Consider the following 25,728-nt stretch of genomic DNA (forward strand, 5'->3'; position numbering starts at 1 on the left):
TACAGTATTTCCCTTCTTCCTCTGGTTTGGTTGAACATTTCTTCAGTGTGTCTTCCTTCATTTGTGTTTTCTGGTTGTGTCTCATTCAACTTTACCTTTTTATTTAAATCAGATTTTGTGTCGTTTTCCTTCCGATGTGGTGATTCCCCAGCGGAGACATCGTCTGTAGAACTCCTGAGACGTGGAGAGAGGAAGAGGCCATCTTGTCCGTCTCTTCGTGGTTGTGGAAAGTAGAAAACAGCACGTTCTTTTGAGACTTTAGTATGTTGGTTTTTGGTTAATGGATGAAGTAATCCACCGCAGGAACACAAGACTTGTTGAAGAGTGACGAGGGATGGACTGGCGGGATCTGGCTCAGCAGCTTATTTAAATGCTGAAAACTCCCCTGGAATGAAGAGATGAGAAATATGATCAGTGTGGAAGGGAGAGAGAAGAGACAGCAGTACAGAGTGGAAGGGAGAGAGGAGAGAGACGGCAGTACAGAGCAGTACAGTTCTGTTCTGATGTGATAAATGAGCCTTATTCATTGTGTCAATGTTACAATCCTATCTATTATTTCAACAGGCCAAATCATTGATCACATAATGTCATGTGATCACATTTAAAATGGCAGTGACACTCTGTACATGGAGAACTGACGGGACCCCCAGCGTGTGTGTGGCCCCCCTCACCGTATCCCCCCTGGATAGGGGTTTTGGGGGAGGCACAGGCGTACAGGCTGAAGTCCTCCGTCTGGAACCCGGCTCGGTTCAGTGAGGGTTCCGACGCGGAGCGGTGGATCTTGGGTAAAGAACGCGCCAGAAGCTCAATGGACGCCAGGATCTAACAGAGGAGGAGGTCAGAGGTTAAACAAAATCAGGAGAAAACACAGGAGGTTAAATAGGTCATCACTAGCCAATCACCTATCTCGAATCACTCGTCTCAAATAGGGACAAAGCTGACAGCAGGTCAGAGAATCTCTGATTCAGGCTGTCGGCAGAACCTCTGCTGGGCTTTCCAGCAGCTTTTAAAACACAGTGAGACGTTAGTGTGAATTTATTTCTAATGCTCTGAGGCCACCTAGTGGTGGAACTAACACATTCTCCTTCACACATACAAGTAAAACAACTCCAAGGAGGGCTGGCTCGGTCCCCACACAGGTTACCAGCCTTAACCACATGAGCAGGAAGAGGTTTCTGGTGAGGTGGATATCTTGGTGAGGTGAATATCTTGGTGAGGTGAATATCTTGGTGAGGTGAATATCTTGGTGAGGTGAATATCTTGGTGAGGTGGATATCTTGGTGAGGTGGATCATCTTGGTGAGGTGGATCATCTTGGTAATTTTAAACATTCAGCTCAACCTCTGGCATGTACAGTAAAGAGGTCTCCGTCATTACCCGAGGGGACAGGGTCCCGTCTCCGGCGTTACCCGAGGGAACAGGGTCCCGTCTCCGGCGTTACCCGAGGGAACAGGGTCCCGGCTACGGCGTTACCCGAGGGAACAGGGGTTCCGTCTCCGGCGTTACCCGAGGGAACAGGGTCCCGTCTCCGGCGTTACCCGAGGGAACAGGGTCCCGTCTCCGGCGTTACCCGAGGGAACAGGGTCCCGTCTCCGGCGTTACCCGAGGGAACAGGGTCCCGTCTCCGGCGTTACCCGAGGGAACAGGGTCCCGTCTCCGGCGTTACCCGAGGGAACAGGGTCCCGTCTCCGGCGTTACCCGAGGGAACAGGGTCCCGTCTCCGGCGTTACCCGAGGGAACAGGGTCCCGTCTCCGGCGTTACCCGAGGGAACAGGGTCCCGTCTCCGGCGTTACCCGAGGGAACAGGGTCCCGTCTCCGGCGTTACCCGAGGGAACAGGGTCCCGTCTCCGGCGTTACCCGAGGGAACAGGGTCCCGTCTCCGGCGTTACCCGAGGGAACAGGGTCCCGTCTCCGGCGTTACCCGAGGGAACAGGGTCCCGTCTCCGGCGTTACCCGAGGGAACAGGGTCCCGTCTCCGGCGTTACCCGAGGGAACAGGGTCCCGTCTCCGGCGTTACCCGAGGGAACAGGGTCCCGTCTCCGGCGTTACCCGAGGGAACAGGGTCCCGTCTCCGGCGTTACCCGAGGGAACAGGGTCCCGTCTCCAGCGTTACCCGAGGGAACAGGGTCCCGTCTCCAGCGTTACCCGAGGGAACAGGGTCCCGTCTCCAGCGTTACCCGAGGGAACAGGGTCCCGTCTCCAGCGTTACCTGAGGGAATAGGGCCCGTTCCTCTCTCTTCTTCTTCATACAGTCAGCCATCAGCCTCCTCATGGCTTTAGGACAGTTGGAGCGCACCTTACTGAGGTCAGGAGACAGGTAGCCCCGACCCACCATGAAGATTATCTAGAGGAGAGAGGTAGAGGGTTAGACGTCAGGGGTCAGAGGTCAGGAGACAGGTAGCCCCGACCCACCATGAAGATTATCTGGAGGAGAGAGGTAGAGGGTTAGAGGTCAGGAGACAGGTAGCCCCGACCCACCATGAAGATTATCTAGAGGAGAGAGGTAGAGGGTTAGAGGTCAGGGGTCAGGTAGCCCCGACCCACCATGAAGATTATCTAGAGGAGAGAGGTAGAGGGTCAGAGGTCAGGTAGCCCCGACCCACCATGAAGATTATCTAGAGGAGAGAGGTAGAGGGTCAAAGGTCAGGGGTCAGGAGACAGGTAGCCCCGACCCACCATGAAGATTATCTAGAGGAGAGAGGTAGAGGGTCAGAGGTCAGGTAGCCCCGACCCACCATGAAGATTATCTAGAGGAGAGAGGTAGAGGGTCAAAGGTCAGGGGTCAGGAGACAGGTATCCCCGACCCACCATGAAGATTATCTAGAGGAGAGAGGTAGAGGGTCAGAGGTCAGGGGTCAGGTAGCCCCGACCCACCATGAAGATTATCTAGAGGAGAGAGGTAGAGGGTTAGAGGTCAGGGGTCAGGAGACAGGTAGCCCCGACCCACCATGAAGATTATCTAGAGGAGAGAGGTAGAGGGACAGAGGTCAGGGGTCAGGAGACCTTGCTCAGGTAGGACAGGACCCCAGACATCAACTCATAGAGAACATTCTAGATGTATATATAACAGTAGCGATATCTACCTGGTCTCTGTTATTGATGTTGGAGTAGGGCAAGGCCCCAGACATCAACTCATAGAGAACATTCTAGATGTATATATAACAGTAGAGATATCTACCTGGTCTCTGTTATTGATGTTGGAGTAGGGCAAGGCCCCAGACATCAACTCATAGAGAACATTCTAGATGTATATATAACAGTAGAGATATCTACCTGGTCTCTGTTATTGATGTTGGAGTAGGGCAAGGCCCCAGACATCAACTCATAGAGAACATTCTAGATGTATATATAACAGTAGAGATATCTACCTGGTCTCTGTTATTGATGTTGGAGTAGGGCAAGGCCCCAGACATCAACTCATAGAGAACATTCTAGATGTATATATAACAGTAGAGATATCTACCTGGTCTCTGTTATTGATGTTGGAGTAGGGCAAGGCCCCAGACATCAACTCATAGAGAACATTCTAGATGTATATATAACAGTAGAGATATCTACCTGGTCTCTGTTATTGATGTTGGAGTAGGGCAAGGCCCCAGACATCAACTCATAGAGAACATTCTAGATGTATATATAACAGTAGAGATATCTACCTGGTCTCTGTTATTGATGTTGGAGTAGGGCAAGGCCCCAGACATCAACTCATAGAGAACATTCTAGATGTATATATAACAGTAGAGATATCTACCTGGTCTCTGTTATTGATGTTGGAGTAGGGCAAGGCCCCAGACATCAACTCATAGAGAACGATCCCGAAGGCGTAAACGTCAGACTGGAAGCTGTAAGGGTTCTTATCTTGCAGACGGATCACTTCTGGGGCCTACAGGCAGACAGGGGGCAGCAGAGTCACACAGTTGACCAGATATACAGCCACATTGGCAGGGTTGGGCTCAATTCCAGTCAAGTCAGGAAGTACACTGACCAATTCCAATTCAAATGGAGGAACATTTGGAATTAGAATGTTTTGGTTTACTTCCTGAATTGACTGGAATTGACCTGAACCCTGTACACTGGGTCTCAAAAGTACTGTCCTTGCGCCTTCCATCATCGCCTCCCTCTCAAACCGTACTGGAGGAGAAGATTTGAGGTACCTCCCCCCCCAGACCCTCTCCTCCAATGAGTTTTGAGATGGAGGCCAGAAGAGAGGCGGTAAGGAATTGAGGAAAGACTAATTGCGTCCGAGCTCATGTCACATTTAGACTGATGCATTTATTGACTGTGTTCTGATATCTGATCCTTTCAGAGCAGCTCTGATAATGTCGATTAAACTCATTAACGTAGAATAACGTGGTTAGAGCGTTGGGCCAGTAACCGGAAGGTAGCTGGATCGAATCCCTGAGCTGACAAGGTAGAAATCTGTCGTTCTGCCCCTGAGCAAGGCAGTTAACCCACTGTTCCCCCGGGCCCTGAGCAAGGCAGTTAACCCACTGTTCCCCCGGGCCCTGAGCAAGGCAGTTAACCCACTGTTCCCCCAGGCCCTGAGCAAGGCAGTTAACCCACTGTTCCCCCGGGCCCTGAGCAAGGCAGTTAACCCACTGTTCCCCCGGGCCCTGAGCAAGGCAGTTAACCCACTGTTCCCCCGGGCCCTGAGCAAGGCAGTTAACCCACTGTTCCCCCGGGCCCTGAGCAAGGCAGTTAACGCACTGTTCCCCCGGGCCGTGAGCAAGGCAGTTAACCCACTGTTCCCCCGGGCCCTGAGCAAGGCAGGTAACCCACTGTTCCCCCGGCCCTGAGCAAGGCAGTTAACCCAATGTTCCCCCGGGCCCTGAGCAAGGCAGTTAACCCAATGTTCCCCCGGGCCCTGAGCAAGGCAGTTAACCCAATGTTCCCCCGGGCCCTGAGCAAGGCAGTTAACCCACTGTTCCCCGGGCCCTGAGCAAGGCAGTTAACCCACTGTTCCCCCGGGCCCTGAGCAAGGCAGTTAACCCACTGTTCCCCGGCCGCCGAAGACGCGGATGTTGATTAAGGCAGACCTCCGCACCTCTCTGATACAGAGGGGTTTGTGGGTTAAATGCAGAAGACACATTTCAGTTGAATACATTCAGTTGGACAACTGACTAGGTATCCCCCTTTCCCTTTCGCTAGATTGAATTCTAATAATGTAGATTGAATTCTAATAATGTAGATTGAATTCTAATAATGTAGATTGAATTCTAATAATGTAGATTGAATTATCTTGCTGGTTGTTTAGTCTATTCAGGTTCTCCTCTTTTCCCCTGCAGTATCACTCACCATCCACAGGATGGAGCCAGAGAGCTGTTCAAACTGGTGGGAGCCGCTCCAGCGTGACTTCACTGTGGCCAGGCCGAAGTCTCCTATCTTCACGGTCAGGTCCTCGTGTAAGAAGATGTCTGGGAGGGGAGGGGTTAAGGAAAAGAAATCTAAGGGAGCTCAGTCTGGGGAGGCAGAGGGGAGCTCCGTCTGGGGGGAGAGGGGAGCTCAGTCTGGGGAGAGAGAGGGGAGCTCAGTCTGGGGAGGCAGAGGGGAGCTCAGTCTGGGGAGGCAGAGGGGAGCTCCGTCTGGGGAGGCAGAGGGGAGCTCCGTCTGGGGAGGCAGAGGGGAGCTCCGTCTGGGGAGAAGGGAGCTCCGTCTGGGGAGAAGGGAGCTCAGTCTGGGGAGAAGGGAGCTCAGTCTGGGGAGAAGGGAGCTCAGTCTGGGGAGAAGGGAGCTCAGTCTGGGGAGAGGGGAGCTCAGTCTGGGGAGAGGGGAGCTCCGTCTGGGGAGAGGGGAGCTCCGTCTGGGGAGAGGGGAGCTCCGTCTGGGGAGAGGGGAGCTCCGTCTGGGGAGAGGGGAGCTCCGTCTGGGGAGAGGGGAGCTCCGTCTGGGGAGAGGGGAGCTCCGTCTGGGGAGAGGGGAGCTCCGTCTGGGGAGAGGGGAGCTCCGTCTGGGGAGAGGGGAGCTCAGTCTGGGGAGAGGGGAGCTCCGTCTGGGGAGAGGGGAGCTCCGTCTGGGGAGAGGGGAGCTCCGTCTGGGGAGAGGGGAGCTCCGTCTGGGGAGAGGGGAGCTCCGTCTGGGGAGAGGGGAGCTCCGTCTGGGGAGAGGGGAGCTCCGTCTGGGGAGAGGGGAGCTCCGTCTGGGGAGAGGGGAGCTCCGTCTGGGGAGAGAGGGGAGCTCCGTCTGGGGAGAGAGGGGAGCTCCGTCTGGGGAGAGAGGGGAGCTCCGTCTGGGGAGAGAGGGGAGCTCCGTCTGGGGAGAGAGGGGAGCTCCGTCTGGGGAGAGAGGGGAGCTCCGTCTGGGGAGAGAGGGGAGCTCCGTCTGGGGAGAGAGGGGAGCTCCGTCTGGGGAGAGAGGGGAGCTCCGTCTGGGGAGAGAGGGGAGCTCCGTCTGGGGAGAGAGGGGAGCTCCGTCTGGGGAGAGAGGGGAGCTCCGTCTGGGGAGAGAGGGGAGCTCCGTCTGGGGAGAGGGGAGCTCCGTCTGGGGAGAGGGAGGGGAGCTCCGTCTGGGGAGAGGGAGGGGAGCTCCGTCTGGGGAGAGAGAGGGGAGCTCAGTCTGGGGAGAGAGAGGGGAGCTCAGTCTGGGGAGAGAGAGGGGAGCTCAGTCTGGGGAGAGAGAGGGGAGCTCAGTCTGGGGAGAGAGAGGGGAGCTCAGTCTGGGGAGAGAGAGGGGAGCTCAGTCTGGGGAGAGAGAGGGGAGCTCAGTCTGGGGAGAGGGGAGCTCAGTCTGGGGAGAGGGGAGCTCAGTCTGGGGAGAGGGGAGCTCAGTCTGGGGAGAGGGGGGAGTTCCGTCTGGGGAGAGGGGGGAGTTCCGTCTGGGGAGAGGGGGGAGTTCCGTCTGGGGAGAGGGGGGAGTTCCGTCTGGGGAGAAGGGAGCTCCGTCTGGGGAGAGAGGGGAGCTCCGTCTGGGGAGAGAGGGGAGCTCCGTCTGGGGAGAGAGGGGAGCTCCGTCTGGGGAGAGAGAGGGGAGCTCCGTCTGGGGAGAGAGAGGGGAGCTCCGTCTGGGGAGAGAGAGGGGAGCTCAGTCTGGGGAGAGAGAGGGGAGCTCAGTCTGGGGAGAGAGAGGGGAGCTCAGTCTGGGGAGAGAGAGGGGAGCTCAGTCTGGGGAGAGAGAGGGGAGCTCAGTCTGGGGAGAGAGAGGGGAGCTCAGTCTGGGGAGAGAGAGGGGAGCTCAGTCTGGGGAGAGAGAGGGGAGCTCAGTCTGGGGAGAGAGAGGGGAGCTCAGTCTGGGGAGAGAGAGGGGAGCTCAGTCTGGGGAGAGGGGGGAGCTCAGTCTGGGGAGAGGGGGGAGCTCCGTCTGGGGAGAGGGGGGAGCTCCGTCTGGGGAGAGGGGGGAGCTCCGTCTGGGGAGAAGGGAGCTCCGTCTGGGGAGAGGGGAGCTCAGTCTGGGGAGAGGGGAGCTCAGTCTGGGGAGAGGGGAGCTCCGTCTGGGGAGAGGGGAGCTCCGTCTGGGGAGAGGGGAGCTCCGTCTGGGGAGAGGGGAGCTCCGTCTGGGGAGAGGGGAGCTCCGTCTGGGGAGAGGGGAGCTCCGTCTGGGGAGAGGGGAGCTCCGTCTGGGGAGAGGGGAGCTCCGTCTGGGGAGAGGGGAGCTCCGTCTGGGGAGAGGGGAGCTCCGTCTGGGGAGAGAGGGGAGCTCCGTCTGGGGAGAGAGGGGAGCTCCGTCTGGGGAGAGAGGGGAGCTCCGTCTGGGGAGAGAGGGGAGCTCCGTCTGGGGAGAGAGGGGAGCTCCGTCTGGGGAGAGAGGGGAGCTCCGTCTGGGGAGAGAGGGGAGCTCCGTCTGGGGAGAGAGGGGAGCTCCGTCTGGGGAGAGAGGGGAGCTCCGTCTGGGGAGAGAGGGGAGCTCCGTCTGGGGAGAGAGGGGAGCTCCGTCTGGGGAGATAGGGGAGCTCCGTCTGGGGAGAGAGGGGAGCTCCGTCTGGGGAGAGGGGAGCTCCGTCTGGGGAGAGGGGAGCTCCGTCTGGGGAGAGGGGAGCTCCGTCTGGGGAGAGGGGAGCTCCGTCTGGGGAGAGGGGAGCTCCGTCTGGGGAGAGAGAGGGGAGCTCCGTCTGGGGAGAGAGAGGGGAGCTCAGTCTGGGGAGAGAGAGGGGAGCTCAGTCTGGGGAGAGAGAGGGGAGCTCAGTCTGGGGAGAGAGAGGGGAGCTCAGTCTGGGGAGAGGGGAGCTCAGTCTGGGGAGAGGGGAGCTCAGTCTGGGGAGAGGGGAGCTCAGTCTGGGGAGAGGGGAGCTCAGTCTGGGGAGAGGGGAGCTCAGTCTGGGGAGAGGGGAGCTCAGTCTGGGGAGAGGGGAGCTCAGTCTGGGGAGAGGGGGGAGCTCCGTCTGGGGAGAGGGGGGAGTTCCGTCTGGGGAGAGAGAGGGGAGCTCAGTCTGGGGAGAGAGAGGGGAGCTCAGTCTGGGGAGAGAGAGGGGAGCTCAGTCTGGGGAGAGAGAGGGGAGCTCAGTCTGGGGAGAGAGAGGGGAGCTCAGTCTGGGGAGAGAGAGGGGAGCTCAGTCTGGGGAGAGAGAGGGGAGCTCAGTCTGGGGAGAGAGAGGGGAGCTCAGTCTGGGGAGAGAGAGGGGAGCTCAGTCTGGGGAGAGAGAGGGGAGCTCAGTCTGGGGAGAGAGAGGGGAGCTCAGTCTGGGGAGAGAGAGGGGAGCTCAGTCTGGGGAGAGGGGAGCTCAGTCTGGGGAGAGGGGAGCTCAGTCTGGGGAGAGGGGGGAGCTCCGTCTGGGGAGAGGGGAGCTCAGTCTGGGGAGAGAGAGGGGAGCTCAGTCTGGGGAGAGAGAGGGGAGCTCAGTCTGGGGAGAGAGAGGGGAGCTCAGTCTGGGGAGAGAGAGGGGAGCTCAGTCTGGGGAGAGAGAGGGGAGCTCAGTCTGGGGAGAGAGAGGGGAGCTCAGTCTGGGGAGAGAGAGGGGAGCTCAGTCTGGGGAGAGGGGAGCTCAGTCTGGGGAGAGAGAGGGGAGCTCAGTCTGGGGAGAGAGAGGGGAGCTCAGTCTGGGGAGAGAGAGGGGAGCTCAGTCTGGGGAGAGAGAGGGGAGCTCAGTCTGGGGAGAGAGAGGGGAGCTCAGTCTGGGGAGAGAGAGGGGAGCTCAGTCTGGGGAGAGAGAGGGGAGCTCAGTCTGGGGAGAGAGAGGGGAGCTCAGTCTGGGGAGAGAGAGGGGAGCTCAGTCTGGGGAGAGAGAGGGGAGCTCAGTCTGGGGAGAGAGAGGGGAGCTCAGTCTGGGGAGAGAGAGGGGAGCTCAGTCTGGGGAGAGAGAGGGGAGCTCAGTCTGGGGAGAGAGAGGGGAGCTCAGTCTGGGGAGAGGGGAGCTCAGTCTGGGGAGAGGGGGGAGCTCCGTCTGGGGAGAAGGGAGCTCAGTCTGGGGAGAGGGGAGCTCAGTCTGGGGAGAGGGGAGCTCAGTCTGGGGAGAGGGGAGCTCAGTCTGGGGAGAGGGGAGCTCAGTCTGGGGAGAGGGGAGCTCAGTCTGGGGAGAGAGAGGGGAGCTCAGTCTGGGGAGAGAGAGGGGAGCTCAGTCTGGGGAGAGAGAGGGGAGCTCAGTCTGGGGAGAGAGAGGGGAGCTCAGTCTGGGGAGAGGGGAGCTCAGTCTGGGGAGAGGGGAGCTCAGTCTGGGGAGAAGGGAGCTCAGTCTGGGGAGAAGGGAGCTCAGTCTGGGGAGAGAGAGGGGAGCTCAGTCTGGGGAGAGAGAGGGGAGCTCAGTCTGGGGAGAGGGGAGCTCAGTCTGGGGAGAGAGAGGGGAGCTCAGTCTGGGGAGAGAGAGGGGAGCTCAGTCTGGGGAGAGAGAGGGGAGCTCAGTCTGGGGAGAGAGAGGGGAGCTCAGTCTGGGGAGACTCCTGTAGGACCAAACAGCTTTAAAAACAGAGAACCATGGATGTATCCACTGGTAGCTGTCCATGTCAATTCAACAACTAACACCCTTGCCTTTCTTGCACCAACACTCGTCTTTGTCTCACCTAGTTTACCTGAAGACAGCTGCACTAACTGGAAGTCCCTCTGGGTAACAGCGTCCTGCTTAAATGACTACAACGTAAAACAAATCTGAACACAAGACTATATCCTATCAATGACTTTTGATTAGGTGACACAGCAGAGAGAGGTGATTACGACTGCCTCCCTTATAGGTAGGTCAAAGGTCAGACAGACTGTGAAAAGGTGCTTGTTGGGAACAGGTGAAAGGTCAGAGGTCAGAGAGGATACTGTTGCTCTTCAGGTCTCTATGGATGATGGATTTGGCGTGCAGATAACTAGGGAGGAAAACCACAACAATCCCAGGTTAGTTAGTAATCAATAAACACTAGACATGTTTACAGTCCCAGGTTAGTTAGTAATCAATAAACACTAGACATGTTTACAGTCCCAGGTTAGTTAGTAATCAATTAACACTAGACATGTTTACAGTCCCAGGTTAGTTAGTAATCAATTAACACTAGACATATTTACAGTCCCAGGTTAGTTAGTAATCAATAAACACTAGACATGTTTACAGTCCCAGGTTAGTTAGTAATCAATAAACACTAGACATGTTTACAGTCCCAGGTTAGTTAGTAATCAATTAACACTAGACATGTTTACAGTCCCAGGTTAGTTAGTAATCAATAAACACTAGACATGTTTACAGTCCCAGGTTAGTTAGTAATCAATAAACACTAGACATGTTTACAGTCCCAGGTTAGTTAGTAATCAATAAACACTAGACATGTTTACAGTCCCAGGTTAGTTAGTAATCAATTAACACTAGACATGTTTACAGTCCCAGTTTAGTTAGTAATCAATAAACAATAAACATGTTTACAGTCCCAGGTTAGTTAGTAATCAATAAACACTAGACATGTTTACAGTCCCAGGTTAGTTAGTAATCAATTAACACTAGACATGTTTACAGTCCCAGGTTAGTTAGTAATCAATTAACACTAGACATATTTACAGTCCCAGGTTAGTTAGTAATCAATAAACACTAGACATGTTTACAGTCCCAGGTTAGTTAGTAATCAATTAACACTAGACATGTTTACAGTCCCAGGTTAGTTAGTAATCAATTAACACTAGACATGTTTACAGTCCCAGGTTAGTTAGTAATCAATAAACACTAGACATATTTACAGTCCCAGGTTAGTTAGTAATCAATAAACACTAGACATGTTTACAGTCCCAGGTTAGTTCGTAATCAGAGACTCTCCTAACCTCCACTGTACCAGTCAGTCCATGTTAAGACTCTCCTAACCTCCACTGTACCAGTCTGTCCATGTTAAGACTCTCCTAACCTCCACTGTACCAGTCAGTCCATGTTAAGACTCTCCTAACCTCCACTGTAGCAGTCTGTCCATGTTAAGACTTTCCTAACCTCCACTGTAGCAGTCAGTCCATGTTAAGACTCTCCTAACCTCCACTGTAGCAGTCAGTCCATGTTAAGACTCTCCTAACCTCCACTGTACCAGTCAGTCCATGTTAAGACTCTCCTAACCTCCACTGTACCAGTCAGTCCATGTTAAGACTCTCCTAACCTCCACTGTAGCAGTCTGTCCATGTTAAGACTCTCCTAACCTCCACTGTAGCAGTCTGTCCATGTTAAGACTCTCCTAACCTCCACTGTAGCAGTCAGTCCATGTTAAGACTCTCCTAACCTCCACTGTAGCAGTCTGTCCATGTTAAGACTCTCCTAACCTCCACTGTAGCAGTCAGTCCATGTTAAGACTCTCCTAACCTCCACTGTAGCAGTCTGTCCATGTTAAGACTCTCCTAACCTCCACTGTAGCAGTCTGTCCATGTTAAGACTCTCCTAACCTCCACTGTAGCAGTCAGTCCACGTTAAGACTCTCCTAACCTCCACTGTACCAGTCAGTCCACGTGAAGACTCTCCTAACCTCCACTGTACCAGTCAGTCCATGTTAAGACTCTCCTAACCTCCACTGTAGCAGTCTGTCCATGTTAAGACTCTCCTAACCTCCACTATACCAGTCAGTCCATGTTAAGACTCTCCTAACCTCCACTGTAGCAGTCTGTCCATGTTAAGACTCCCCTAACCTCCACTGTACCAGTCTGTCCATGTTAAGAGAGAGTCAGCGTAGGGGACGAGCAAGTGAACCAGGAGAGTCAGCTGAGGGGACGAGCGTGTGAACCAGGAGAGTCAGCGTAGTGGACGAGCGTGTGAACCAGGAGAGTCAGCGTAGGGGACGAGTGTGTGAACCAGGACAGTCAGCGTAGGGGACGAGCGTGTGAACCAGGAGAGTCAGCGTAGAGGACGAGCGTGTGAACCAGGAGAGTCAGCGTAGGGGACGAGCGTGTGAACCAGGAGAGTCAGCGTTGGGGACGAGCGTGTGAACCAGGAGAGTCAGTGTAGGGGACGAGCGTGTGAACCAGGAGAGTCAGCGTAGGGGACGAGCGTGTGAACCAGGAGAGTCAGCGTTGGGGACGAGCGTGTGAACCAGGAGAGTCAGTGTAGGGGACGAGCGTGTGAACCAGGAGAGTCAGCGTAGGGGACGAGCGTGTGAACCAGGAGAGTCAGCGTAGGGGACGAGCGTGTGAACCAGGAGAGTCAGCGTAGGGGACGAGCGTGTGAACCAGGAGAGTCAGCGTAGGGGACGAGCGTGTGAACCAGGAGAGTCAGCGTAGGGGACAAGCGCGTGAACCAGGAGAGTCAGCGTAGGGGACGAGCGTGTGAACCAGGAGAGTCAGCGTAGGGGACGAGCGTGTGAACCAGCAGAGTCAGCGTAGGGGACGAGCGTGTGAACCAGCAGAGTCAGCGTAGGGGACGAGCGTGTGAACCAGGAGAGTCAGCGTAAGGGAAGAGCGTGTGAACCAGGAGAGTAGGAGAGTCAACGTAGGGGACGAGCGTGTGAACCAGGAGAGTCAGCGTAGGGGACGAGCGTGTGAACCAGGAGAGTCAGCGTAGGGGACGAGCGTGTGAACCAGGAGAGTCAGCGTAGCGGACGAGCGTGTGAACCAGGAGAGTCAGCGTAGCGGACGAGCGTGTGAACCAGGAGAGTCAGCGTAGGGGACGAGCGTGTGAACCAGGAGTCAGCGTAGGGGACGAGCGTGTGAACCAGGAGAGTCAGCGTAGGGGACGAGCGTGTGAACCAGGAGAGTCAGCGTAGGGGACGAGCGTGTGAACCAGGAGAGTCAGCGTAGGGGACGAGCGTGTGAACCAGGAGAGTCAGCGTAGGGGACGAGCGTGTGAACCAGCAGAGTCAGCGTAGGGGACAAGCGCGTGAACCAGGAGAGTCAGCGTAGGGGACGAGCGCGTGAACCAGGAGAGTCAGCGTAGGGGACGAGCGTGTGAACCAGGAGAGTCAGCGTAGCGGACGAGCGTGTGAACCAGGAGAGTCAGCGTAGGGGACGAGCGTGTGAACCAGCAGAGTCAGCGTAGGGGACGAGCGTGTGAACCAGGAGAGTCAGCGTAGGGGACGAGCGTGTGAACCAGGAGAGTCAGCGTAGGGGACGAGAGTGTGAACCAGGGGATGCATCCCAAATAGCAGCCTATTCCCTATGTCTGGGACTAGTTCTGGGAACAGGGTGCTATTTGGGGTACATCCCGTGTGTTGTGGATTAACTCACTCCATGCCCTGTGCGGTCTGCCGGGCGATGTCTATGAGCTTGATCATCTCAAACTTGGTCTCTATGATGTGCAGATGGTGGTAGAGGGAGGAGCCCTCACACCACTGGGTCACGATGGCCAGCTGAGGCTTGGTGGTGTAACCCATGAACAGCAGGATGTTGACGTGACGCGTCTTCCTGTTAGGGAGCAGAGGGAGGATATCAAAACCACTGAGAAGGAGATTTCAGCTATTCATCCAGCATGCTATTTATGACAAAACAGAAGCCCTGCTATTTCATGACAAAAAACTGAAGCCCTGCTATTTCATGACAAAAAACAGAAGCCCTGTTATTTCATGACAAAAAAAACAGAAGCCCTGTTATTTCATGACGGAACAGAAGCCCTGTTATTTCATGACGGAACAGAAGCCCTGTTATTTCATGACGGAACAGAAGCCCTGTTATTTCATGACGGAACAGAAGCCCTGTTATTTCATGACAAAAAAACAGAAGCCCTGTTATTTCATGACGGAACAGAAGCCCTGTTATTTCATGACAAAAAAACAGAAGCCCTGTTATTTCATAACAAAAAAACAGAAGCCCTGTTATTTCATGACAAAAAAACAGAAGCCCTGTTATTTCATGACAAAAAAACAGAAGCCCTGTTATTTCATGACAAAAAAACAGAAGCCCTGTTATTTCATGACAAAAAAACAGAAGCCCTGTTATTTCATGACAAAAAAACAGAAGCCCTGTTATTTCATGACAATAAACAGAAGCCCTGTTATTTCATGACAAAAAAACAGAAGCCCTGTTATTTCATGACAATAAACAGAAGCCCTGTTATTTCATGACAGAAAAACAGAAGCCCTGTTATTTCATGACAAACAAACAGAAGCCCTGTTATTTCATGACGGAACAGAAGCCGTTATTTCATGACAAAACAGAAGCCCTGTTATTTCATTACAAAACAGAAGCCCTGTTATTTCATAACAAAAAAACAGAAGCCCTGTTATTTCATGACAGAACAGAAGCCCTGTTATTCCATGACAAACAAACAGAAGCCCTGTTATTTCATGACAAACAAAGAGAAGCCCTGTTATTTCATGACAAACAAACAGAAGCCCTGTTATTTCATGACAGAAAAACAGAAGCCCTGTTATTTCATGACAAACAAACAGAAGCCCTGTTATTTCATGACGGAACAGAAGCCCTGTTATTTCATGACGGAACAGAAGCCCTGTTATTTCATGACAAAACAGAAGCCCTGTTATTTCATAACAAAAAAACAGAAGCCCTGTTATTTCATGACAGAACAGAAGCCCTGTTATTCCATGACAAACAAACAGAAGCCCTGTTATTTCATGACAAACAAACAGAAGCCCTGTTATTTCATGACAGAAAAACAGAAGCCCTGTTATTTCATGACGGAACAGAAGCCCTGTTATTTCATGACGGAACAGAAGCCCTGTTATTTCATGACGGAACAGAAGCCCTGTTATTTCATGACGGAACAGAAGCCCTGTTATTTCATGACAAAAAAACAGAAGCCCTGTTATTTCATGACAAAAAAACAGAAGCCCTGTTATTTCATGACAAAAAAACAGAAGCCCTGTTATTTCATGACAAAAAAACAGAAGCCCTGTTATTTCATGACAAAAAAACAGAAGCCCTGTTATTTCATGACAAAAAAACAGAAGCCCTGTTATTTCATGACAAAAAAACAGAAGCCCTGTTATTTCATGACAAAAAACAGAAGCCCTGTTATTTCATGACAAAAAAACAGAAGCCCTGTTATTTCATGACAAAAAAACAGAAGCCCTGTTATTTCATGACAAAAAACAGAAGCCCTGTTATTTCATGACAAAAAAACAGAAGCCCTGTTATTTCATGACAAAAAAACAGAAGCCCTGTTATTTCATGACAAAAAACAGAAGCCCTGTTATTTCATGACAAAAAACAGAAGCCCTGTTATTTCATGACAAAAAAACAGAAGCCCTGTTATTTCATGACAAAAAACAGAAGCCCTGTTATTTCATGACAAAAAACAGAAGCCCTGTTATTTCATGACAAAAAAACAGAAGCCCTGTTATTTCATGACAAAAAAACAGAAGCCCTGTTATTTCATGACAAAAAAACAGAAGCCCTGTTATTTCATGACAAAAAAACAGAAGCCCTGTTATTTCATGACAAAAAAACAGAAGCCCTGTTATTTCATGACAAAAAAACAGAAGCCCTGTTATTTCATGACAAAAAAACAGAAGCCCTGTTATTTCATGACAAAAAAACAGAAGCCCTGTTATTTCATGACAAAAAAACAGAAGCCCTGTTATTTCATGACAAAAAAACAGAAGCCCTGTTATTTCATGACAAAAAACAGAAGCCCTGTTATTTCATGACAAAAAACAGAAGCCCTGTTATTTCATGACAAAAAACAGAAGCCCTGTTATTTCATGACAAAAAAACAGAAGCCCTGTTATTTCATGACAAAAAAACAGAAGCCCTGTTATTTCATGACAAAAAAACAGAAGCCCTGTTATTTCATGACAAAAAACAGAAGACCTGTTATTTCATGACAAAAAAACAGAAGCCCTGTTATTTCATGACAAAAAAAACAGAAGCCCTGTTATTTCATGACGGAACAGAAGCCCTGCTATTTCATGACAAAAAAACAGAAGCCCTGTTATTTCATGACAAAAAAACAGAAGCCCTGTTATTTCATGACAAAAAAACAAAAGCCCTGTTATTTCATGACGGAACAGAAGCCCTGCTATTTCATGACAAAAAAACAAAAGCCCTGTTATTTCATGACGGAACAGAAGCCCTGCTATTTCATGACAAAAAAAGAGAAGCCCTGTTATTTCATGACAAAAAAACAAAAGCCCTGTTATTTCATGACAAAAAAACAGAAGCCCTGTTATTTCATGACGGAACAGAAGCCCTGGAAGGTAGCAGTTAATTAACCTCAACACCTGCAGTAAAACTAGTCTTCTACCACTGTGTATATGCCAAGCTTTTTATACACGACTTAGCGGTTAAAAGGTGTCCTTACCGAAGGACTCCCACTTCGTTCTTGAAGGCCTGTAGCTGCTGTGGGGTGGGAGCTGTAACGTTTAACATCTTCACCGCCACATCGCCGTGCCACTTGCCCTTGAAGACCGTTCCAAAGGATCCAGATCCTATCCTCTGACCCAGGGTGATCTGACCTTCTGGGATCTCCCAGTCGTCACTCGAGTCCCGTCTGCCCAGGGTTTTCTACAGGGGGACGGACGGACACAGATGGCTTTACTTCCTGCTTTACAACAGGGCTGGTGCAGTCTTAAAGTGACAGCGCACGGTGAAGGGCTCTGTGCATTTCACCACACTATCTGTGTTTTACTAGGTCTTTCTCCATCTGAATACCTGGGTCATTTCTAGCCATCTTGCCAACTCCTATAGTCATTGTTTGGCATCTCCATCTTATTGTAAACTTATTGATCCTGCTTTGTGATACATCCAATCAGCTCTAAGAAGGTCTGTGTTACTTATACACCAATCAGCTCTAAGGTCTGTTACTTATACACCAATCAGCTCTAAGAAGGTCTGTGTTACTTATACACCAATCAGCTCTAAGGTCTGTGTTACTTATACACCAATCAGCTCTAAGAAGGTCTGTGTTACTTATACACCAATCAGCTCTAAGGTCTGTGTTACTTATACACCAATCAGCTCTAAGGTCTGTGTTACTTATACACCAATCAGCTCTAAGGTCTGTGTTACTTATACACCAATCAGCTCTAAGGTCTGTGTTACTTATACACCAATCAGCTCTAAGGTCTGTGTTACTTATACACCAATCAGCTCTAAGGTCTGTGTTACTTATACACCAATCAGCTCTAAGGTCTGTGTTACTTATAAACCAATCAGCTCTAAGAAGGTCTGTGTTACTTATACACCAATCAGCTCTAAGAAGGTCTGTGTTACTTATACACAGGCCAGCAGCATACCACCCTGCATACCACTGCAAGCTTGCTTCTGAAGCTAAGCAGGGTTGGTCCTGGTCAGTCCCTGGATGGGAGACCAGATGCTGCTGGAAGTGGTGTTGGAGGGCCAGTAGGAGGCACTCTTTCCTCTGGTCTAAAAAATATCCCAATGCCCCAGGGCAGTGATTGGGGACACTGTCCTGTATAGGGTGCCGTCTTTCGGATGGGACGTTAAACGGGTGTCCTGACTCTCTGAGGTCATTAAAGATCCCATGGCACTTATCGTAAGAGTAGGGGTGTTAACCCCGGTGTCCTGGCTAAATTCCCAATCTGGCCCTCAAACCATCATGGTCACCTAATAATCCCCAGTTTACAATTGGCTCATTCATCCCCCTCCTCTCCCCTGTAACTATTCCCCAGGTCGTTGCTGCAAATGAGAACGTGTTCTCAGTCAACTTACCTGGTAAAATAAAAATAAATAAATAATAATACACCAATCAGCTCTAAGGTGGTCTGTGTTACTTATACACCAATCAGCTCTAAGAAGGCCTGTGTTACTTATACACCAATCAGCTCTAAGGTCTGTGTTACTTATACACCAATCAGCTCTAAGAAAGTCTGTGTTACTTATACACCAATCAGCTCTAAGAAGGTCTGTGTTACTTATACACCAATCAGCTCTAAGGTCTGTGTTACTTATACACCAATCAGCTCTAAGAAGGTCTGTGTTACTTATACACCAATCAGCTCTAAGAAGGTCTGTGTTACTTATACACCAATCAGCTCTAAGGTCTGTGTTACTTATACACCAATCAGCTCTAAGAAGGTCTGTGTTACTTATACACCAATCAGCTCTAAGAAGGTCTGTGTTACTTATACACCAATCAGCTCTAAGAAGGTCTGTGTTACTTATACACCAATCAGCTCTAAGAAGGTCTGTGTTACTTATACACCAATCAGCTCTAAGAAGGTCTGTGTTACTTATACACCAATCAGCTCTAAGAAGGTCTGTGTTACTTATACACCAATCAGCTCTAAGAAGGTCTGTGTTACTTATACACCAATCAGCTCTAAGGTCTGTGTTACTTATACACCAATCAGCTCTAAGAAGGTCTGTGTTACTTATACACCAATCAGCTCTAAGAAGGTCTGTGTTACTTATACACCAATCAGCTCTATGGTCTGTGTTACTTATACACCAATCAGCTCTAAGAAGGTCTGTGTTACTTATACACCAATCAGCTCTAAGAAGGTCTGTGTTACTTATACACCAATCAGCTCTAAGGTCTGTGTTACTTATACACCAATCAGCTCCAAGGTCTGTGTTACTTATACACCAATCAGCTCTAAGGTCTGTGTTACTTCTACACCAATCAGCTCTAAGAAGGTCTGTGTTACTTATACACCAATCAGCTCTAAGGTCTGTGTTTCTTATACACCAATCAGCTCTAAGGTCTGTGTTACTTATACACCAATCAGCTCTAAGAAGGTCTGTGTTACTTATACACCAATCAGCTCTAAGGTCTGTGTTACTTATACACCAATCAGCTCTAAGGTCTGTGTTACTTCTACACCAATCAGCTCTAAGAAGGTCTGTGTTACTTATACACCAATCAGCTCTAAGGTCTGTGTTACTTCTACACCAATCAGCTCTAAGAAGGTCTGTGTTACTTATACACCAATCAGCTCTAAGGTCTGTGTTTCTTATACACCAATCAGCTCTAAGGTCTGTGTTACTTATACACCAATCAGCTCTAAGAAGGTCTGTGTTACTTATACACCAATCAGCTCTAAGGTCTGTGTTACTTATACACCAATCAGCTCTAAGAAGGTCTGTGTTACTTATACACCAATCCGCTCTAAGGTCTGTGTTACTTATACACCAATCAGCTCTAAGGTCTGTGTTACTTATACACCAATCAGCTCTAAGGTCTGTGTTACTTCTACACCAATCAGCTCTAAGAAGGTCTGTGTTACTTATACACCAATCAGCTCTAAGGTCTGTGTTTCTTATACACCAATCAGCTCTAAGAAGGTCTGTGTTACTTATACACCAATCAGCTCTAAGGTCTGTGTTTCTTATACACCAATCAGCTCTAAGAAGGTCTGTGTTACTTATACACCAATCAGCTCTAAGGTCTGTGTTACTTATACACCAATCAGCTCTAAGGTCTGTGTTACTTATACACCAATCAGCTCTAAGGTCTGTGTTACTTCTACACCAATCAGCTCTAAGAAGGTCTGTGTTACTTATACACCAATCAGCTCTAAGGTCTGTGTTACTTATACACCAATCAGCTCTAAGAAGGTCTGTGTTACTTATACACCAATCAGCTCTAAGAAGGTCTGTGTTACTTATACACCAATCAGCTCTAAGGTCTGTGTTACTTATACACCAATCAGCTCTAAGAAGGTCTGTGTTTTGTAGCGGTTGTGTCTCACCATCTTATTGCGGTCGTCAGACGAGGACGATGACTTCCTCTCTCTCTGTGGACACGGAGACTTCTGAGGAGCCTTCACATTGGTCAATGAGCCAGGCAGCGAGGCCGGGGGCGTGGCCGACAGCCCTGCAGTCGACCCTAATTGGAAGTAGGAGAGGGAGGGAGGGGGTTAGGGAGGGAGGGGGGTAGGGTGGAGGAGGAAAACAAAAGATGAAGATGAGAAGAAACAGAGGGCAAACAGAAGGCGGTAGGAGGAGGAAGAGGAGGAAGACAGGGATTGAGTGACAGAGAGAAGGGATATGTCCAGTCCCAAACTGACCCCTAGATCCTGTGCCCTAGGATCGACCCCTAGACCCTATGAAATGATTTGACAGGTATAAAACTAAATAGTGAAACTTCCACCTAGCCTATCAGAGGGCAAGTTGGAACAATTACCATATTACTTACACCTGTCAAAAACATCTCTGATCTCCACAAGTGCATGGGGTCGATCATAGGGTCTAGGGGTCGATCATAGGGTATAGGGGTCGATCATAGGGTCTAGGGGTCGATCATAGGGTCTAGGGGTCGATCATAGGGTCTAGGGCTCAATCATAGGGTCTAGGGGTCAATCATAGGGTCTAGGGGTCAATCATAGGGTCTAGGGGTCAATCATAGGGTCTAGGGGTCAATCATAGGGCAGGGTTCCCCAATGGGCGGCATGTGGGCGATTTTATTTGGCCCCCAAAATTGTCAAATCTAAAATATTTTGTAAATATTTTATTAATAATTTTTCATTAATTAAACAAAAAGAGACTGTAAAATCATCAGAAAATGAGCTCAGTGATATTAAATTTAGGAAATCTGTCCAACAATTCCAAAGCATAAAGAGACTGAGGTGATCGTATCCCAAAGTAATCAAGGTTTGAAATTATTCTGTTTTTCCTCAAATATTACATATCTGTTTGGTTAGGGGGGGGGGGGGGGCTGGTGCAGTAGGGAACTCTGGGTAATGTAGTATTTAACTGCATCCTCTACTTTATAACCAATACGTCTCAATGTGGCTTCCAACAATACATTACACCGTCAACTACAGGCAGCCAATACATTACACCGTCAACTACAGTCAGTCAATACATTACACCGTCAACTACAGTCAGCCAATACATTACACCGTGTACTACAGTCAGCCAATACATTACACCGTCAACTACAGGCAGCCAATACATTACACCGTCAACTACAGTCAGCCACTACATTACACCGTCAACTACAGGCAGCCACTACATTACACCGTCAACTACAGGCAGCCACTACATTACACCGTCAACTACAGTCAGCCAATACATTACACCGTCAACTACAGTCAGCCACTACATTACACCGTCAACTACAGGCAGCCAATACATTACACCGTCAACTACAGGCAGCCACTACATTACACCGTCAACTACAGTCAGCCAATACATTACACCGTCAACTACAGGCAGCCACTACATTACACCGTCAACTACAGTCAGCCAATACATTACACCGTCAACTACAGGCAGCCAATACATTACACCGTCAACTACAGGCAGCCACTACATTACACCGTCAACTACAGTCAGCCAATACATTACACCGTCAACTACAGGCAGCCAATACAGTACACCGTCAACTAGAGTCAGCCAATGCATTACACTGTCAACTACAGTCAGCCAATACATTACACCGTCAACTACAGTCAGCCAATACAGTACACCGTCAACTACAGTCAGCCAATACAGTACACCGTCAACTACAGTCAGCCAATACATTACACCGTCAACTACCGTCAGCCAATACATTACACCGTCAACTACAGTCCGCCAATACATTACACCGTCAACTACAGGCAGCCAATACATCACACCGTCAACTACAGTCAGCCAATACATTACACCGTCAACTACAGTCAGCCAATACATTACACCGTCTACTACAGTCAGCCAATACATTACACCGTCAACTACAGTCAGCCACTACATTACACCGTCAACTACAGTCAGCCACTACATTACACCGTCAACTACAGGCAGCCACTACATTACACCGTCAACTACAGTCAGCCAATACATTACACTGTCAACTACAGTCAGCCAATACATTACACCGTCAACTACAGTCAGCCAATACATTACACCGTCAACTACAGTCAGCCAATACATTACACCGTCAACTAGTCAGCCAATACATTACACCGTCAACTACAGTCAGCCAATACATTACACCGTCAACTACAGTCAGCCAATACATTACACCGTCAACCACAGTCAGCCAATACATTACACCGTCAACCACAGTCAGCCAATACATTACACCGTCAACCACAGTCAGCCAATACATTACACTGTCAACTACAGTCAGCCAATACAGTACACCGTCAACTACAGTCAGCCAATGCATTACACTGTCAACTACAGTCAGCCAATACATTACACCGTCAACTACAGTCAGCCAATACAGTACACCGTCAACTACAGTCAGCCAATACAGTACACCGTCAACTACAGTCAGCCAATACATTACACCGTCAACTATAGTCAGCCAATACATTACACCGTCAACTACAGTCAGCCAATACATTACACCGTCAAGTGCAGTCAGTCAGTCAATACATTACATTGTCAAGTGCAGTCAGTCAGTCAATACATTACACTGTCAACTACAGTCAGTCAAAACATTACACTGTTAACTGCAGTCAGCCAATACATTACACTGTCAACTAGTCAGTCAATACATACACTGTCAACTACAGTCAGCAAATACATTACACTGTTAACTACAGTCAGTCAATACATTACACCGTCAACTACAGTCAGCCAATGCATTACACCGTCAACTACAGTCAGCCAATACAGTACACCGTCAACTACAGTCAGTCAATACATTACACCGTCAACTACAGTCAGCCAATACATTACACTGTCAACTACAGTCAGCCAATGGATTACACCGTCAACTACAGTCAGCCAATACAGTACACCGTCAACTACAGTCAGCCAATACATTACACTGTCAACTACAGTCAGCCAATGCATTACACCATCAACTACAGTCAGTCAATACATTACACCGTCAACTACAGTCAGCCAATACATTACACCGTCAACCACAGTCAGCCAATACATTACACCGTCAAGTGCAGTCAGTCAGTCAATACATTACACTGTCAAGTGCAGTCAGTCAGTCAATACATTACACTGTCAACTACAGTCAGTCAATACATTACACCGTCAACTACAGTCAGTCAATACATTACACCGTCAACTACAGTCAGTCAATACAGTACACCGTCAACTACAGTCAGTCAATACAGTACACCATCAACTACAATCAGTCAGTCAATACATTACACCGTCAACTTCAATCAGTCAGTCAATACATTACACCGTCAACTACAGTCAGTCAATACAGTACACCGTCAACTACAGTCAGTCAATACAGTACACTGTCAACTGCAGTCAGTCAATACAGTACACCGTCAACTACAGTCAGTCAATACATTACACCGTCAACTACAGTCAGTCAATACAGTACACCGTCAACTACAGTCAGCCAATACATTACACCGTCAACTACAGTCAGCCAATACATTACACCGTCTACTACAGTCAGCCAGTCAATACATTACACCGTCAACTTCAATCAGTCAGTCAATACATTACACCGTCAACTACAGTCAGTCAATACAGTACACCGTCAACTACAGTCAGTCAATACAGTACACTGTCAACTGCAGTCAGTCAATACAGTACACCGTCAACTACAGTCAGCCACTACATTACACCGTCAACTACAGTCAGCCAATACATTACACCGTCAACTACAGTCAGCCAATACATTACACCGTCAACTACAGTCAGTCAATACAGTACACTGTCAACTGCAGTCAGTCAATACAGTACACCGTCAACTACAGTCAGCCACTACATTACACCGTCAACTACAGTCAGCCAATACATTACACCGTCAACTACAGTCAGTCAATACATTACACCGTCAACTACAGTCAGCCAATACATTACACCGTCAACTACAGTCAGCCAATACAGTACACCGTCAACTACAGTCAGCCAATACAGTACACCGTCAACTACAGTCAGCCAATACATTACACCATCAACTACAGTCAGCCAATACAGTACACCGCCAACTACAGTCAGCCAATGCATTACACCGTCAACTACAGGCAGCCAATACAGTACACCGTCTACTACAGTCAGCCAGTCAATACATTACACCATCAACTACAGTCAGCCAATACAGTACACCATCAACTACAGTCAGTCAATACATTACACCGTCAACTACAGTCAGCCAATACAGTACACCGTCAACTACAGTCAGCCAATACAGTACACCGTCAACTACAGTCAGCCAATACATTACACCGTCAACTACAGTCAGTCAATACAGTACACCGCCAGCTACAGTCAGCCAATACAGTACACTGTCAACTACAGTCAGTCAATACAGTACACCGTCAACTACAGTCAGCCAATACATTACACCGTCAACTACAGTCAGCCAATACATTACACCGTCAACTACAGTCAGTCAATACATTACACCGTCAACTACAGTCAGCCACTACATTACACCGTCAACTACAGTCAGCCAATACATTACACCGTCAACTACAGTCAGTCAATACATTACACCGTCAACTACAGTCAGCCAATACATTACACCGTCAACTACAGTCAGCCAATACAGTACACCGTCAACTACAGTCAGTCAATACAGTACACCGTCAACTACAGTCAGCCAATACATTACACCGTCTACTACAGTCAGCCAGTCAATACATTACACCGTCAACTTCAATCAGCCAATACAGTACACCGTCAACTACAGTCAGTCAATACAGTACACCATCAACTACAGTCAGCCAATACAGTACACCGTCAACTACAGTCAGCCAATACAGTACACTGTCAACTACAGTCAGTCAATACAGTACACCGTCAACTACAGTCAGCCAATACATTACACCGTCAACTACAGTCAGCCAATACATTACACCGTCAACTACAGTCAGTCAATACATTACACCGTCAACTACAGTCAGCCACTACATTACACCGTCAACTACAGTCAGCCAATACATTACACCGTCAACTACAGTCAGTCAATACATTACACCGTCAACTACAGTCAGCCAATACATTACACCGTCAACTACAGTCAGCCAATACAGTACACCGTCAACTACAGTCAGTCAATACAGTACACCGTCAACTACAGTCAGCCAATACATTACACCGTCTACTACAGTCAGCCAGTCAATACATTACACCGTCAACTTCAATCAGCCAATACAGTACACCGTCAACTACAGTCAGTCAATACAGTACACCATCAACTACAGTCAGCCAATACAGTACACCGTCAACTACAGTCAGCCAATACAGTACACCGTCAACTACAGTCAGTCAATACAGTACACTGTCAACTACAGTCAGCCAATACAGTACACCGTCAACTACAGTCAGTCAATACATTACACCGTCAACTACAGGCAGCCACTACATTACACCGTCAACTACAGTCAGTCAATACATTACACCGTCAACTACAGTCAGCCAATACATTACACCGTCTACTACAGTCAGTCAATACATTACACCGTCAACTACAGTCAGCCAATACATTACACCGTCTACTACAGTCAGCCAATACAGTACACCGTCAACTACAGTCAGTCAATACAGTACACCGTCAACTACAGTCAGCCAATACATTACACCGTCTACTACAGTCAGCCAGTCAATACATTACACCGTCAACTTCAATCAGCCAATACAGTACACCGTCAACTACAG

General features: G+C 49.4%; 1 protein-coding gene across 3 annotated transcripts in view; it reads right to left on the bottom strand.

Annotated features, from left to right (window-relative positions):
• Window positions 1-243: 243 nt before the first annotated feature.
• The window catches only part of LOC129842811 (serine/threonine-protein kinase B-raf-like), a 63,272-nt gene continuing 37,787 nt past the window's right edge, over window positions 244-25,728 (bottom strand). The window contains exons 11-19 of one of the 3 annotated variants that reach the window (XM_055911466.1): window positions 19,902-20,038; window positions 16,550-16,752; window positions 13,519-13,695; window positions 10,165-10,211; window positions 5,293-5,411; window positions 3,749-3,880; window positions 2,210-2,344; window positions 672-822; window positions 244-385 (exon numbers count right to left, since the gene is read on the bottom strand). In XM_055911466.1, coding sequence (XP_055767441.1) covers window positions 363-385; window positions 672-822; window positions 2,210-2,344; window positions 3,749-3,880; window positions 5,293-5,411; window positions 10,165-10,211; window positions 13,519-13,695; window positions 16,550-16,752; window positions 19,902-20,038 — 1,124 coding nt within the window. In that variant the 3' untranslated portion in view covers window positions 244-362. Of the gene's footprint in view, window positions 386-671; window positions 823-2,209; window positions 2,345-3,658; window positions 3,881-5,292; window positions 5,412-10,164; window positions 10,212-13,518; window positions 13,696-16,549; window positions 16,753-19,901; window positions 20,039-25,728 lie in introns of those variants that run through there. The other 2 variants (XM_055911467.1, XM_055911465.1) reach the window with 2 other exon arrangements.

The sequence above is a fragment of the Salvelinus fontinalis genome, unplaced genomic scaffold (genome assembly GCF_029448725.1).
Source record: "Salvelinus fontinalis isolate EN_2023a unplaced genomic scaffold, ASM2944872v1 scaffold_0066, whole genome shotgun sequence".
NCBI lineage: Eukaryota > Metazoa > Chordata > Actinopteri > Salmoniformes > Salmonidae > Salvelinus > Salvelinus fontinalis.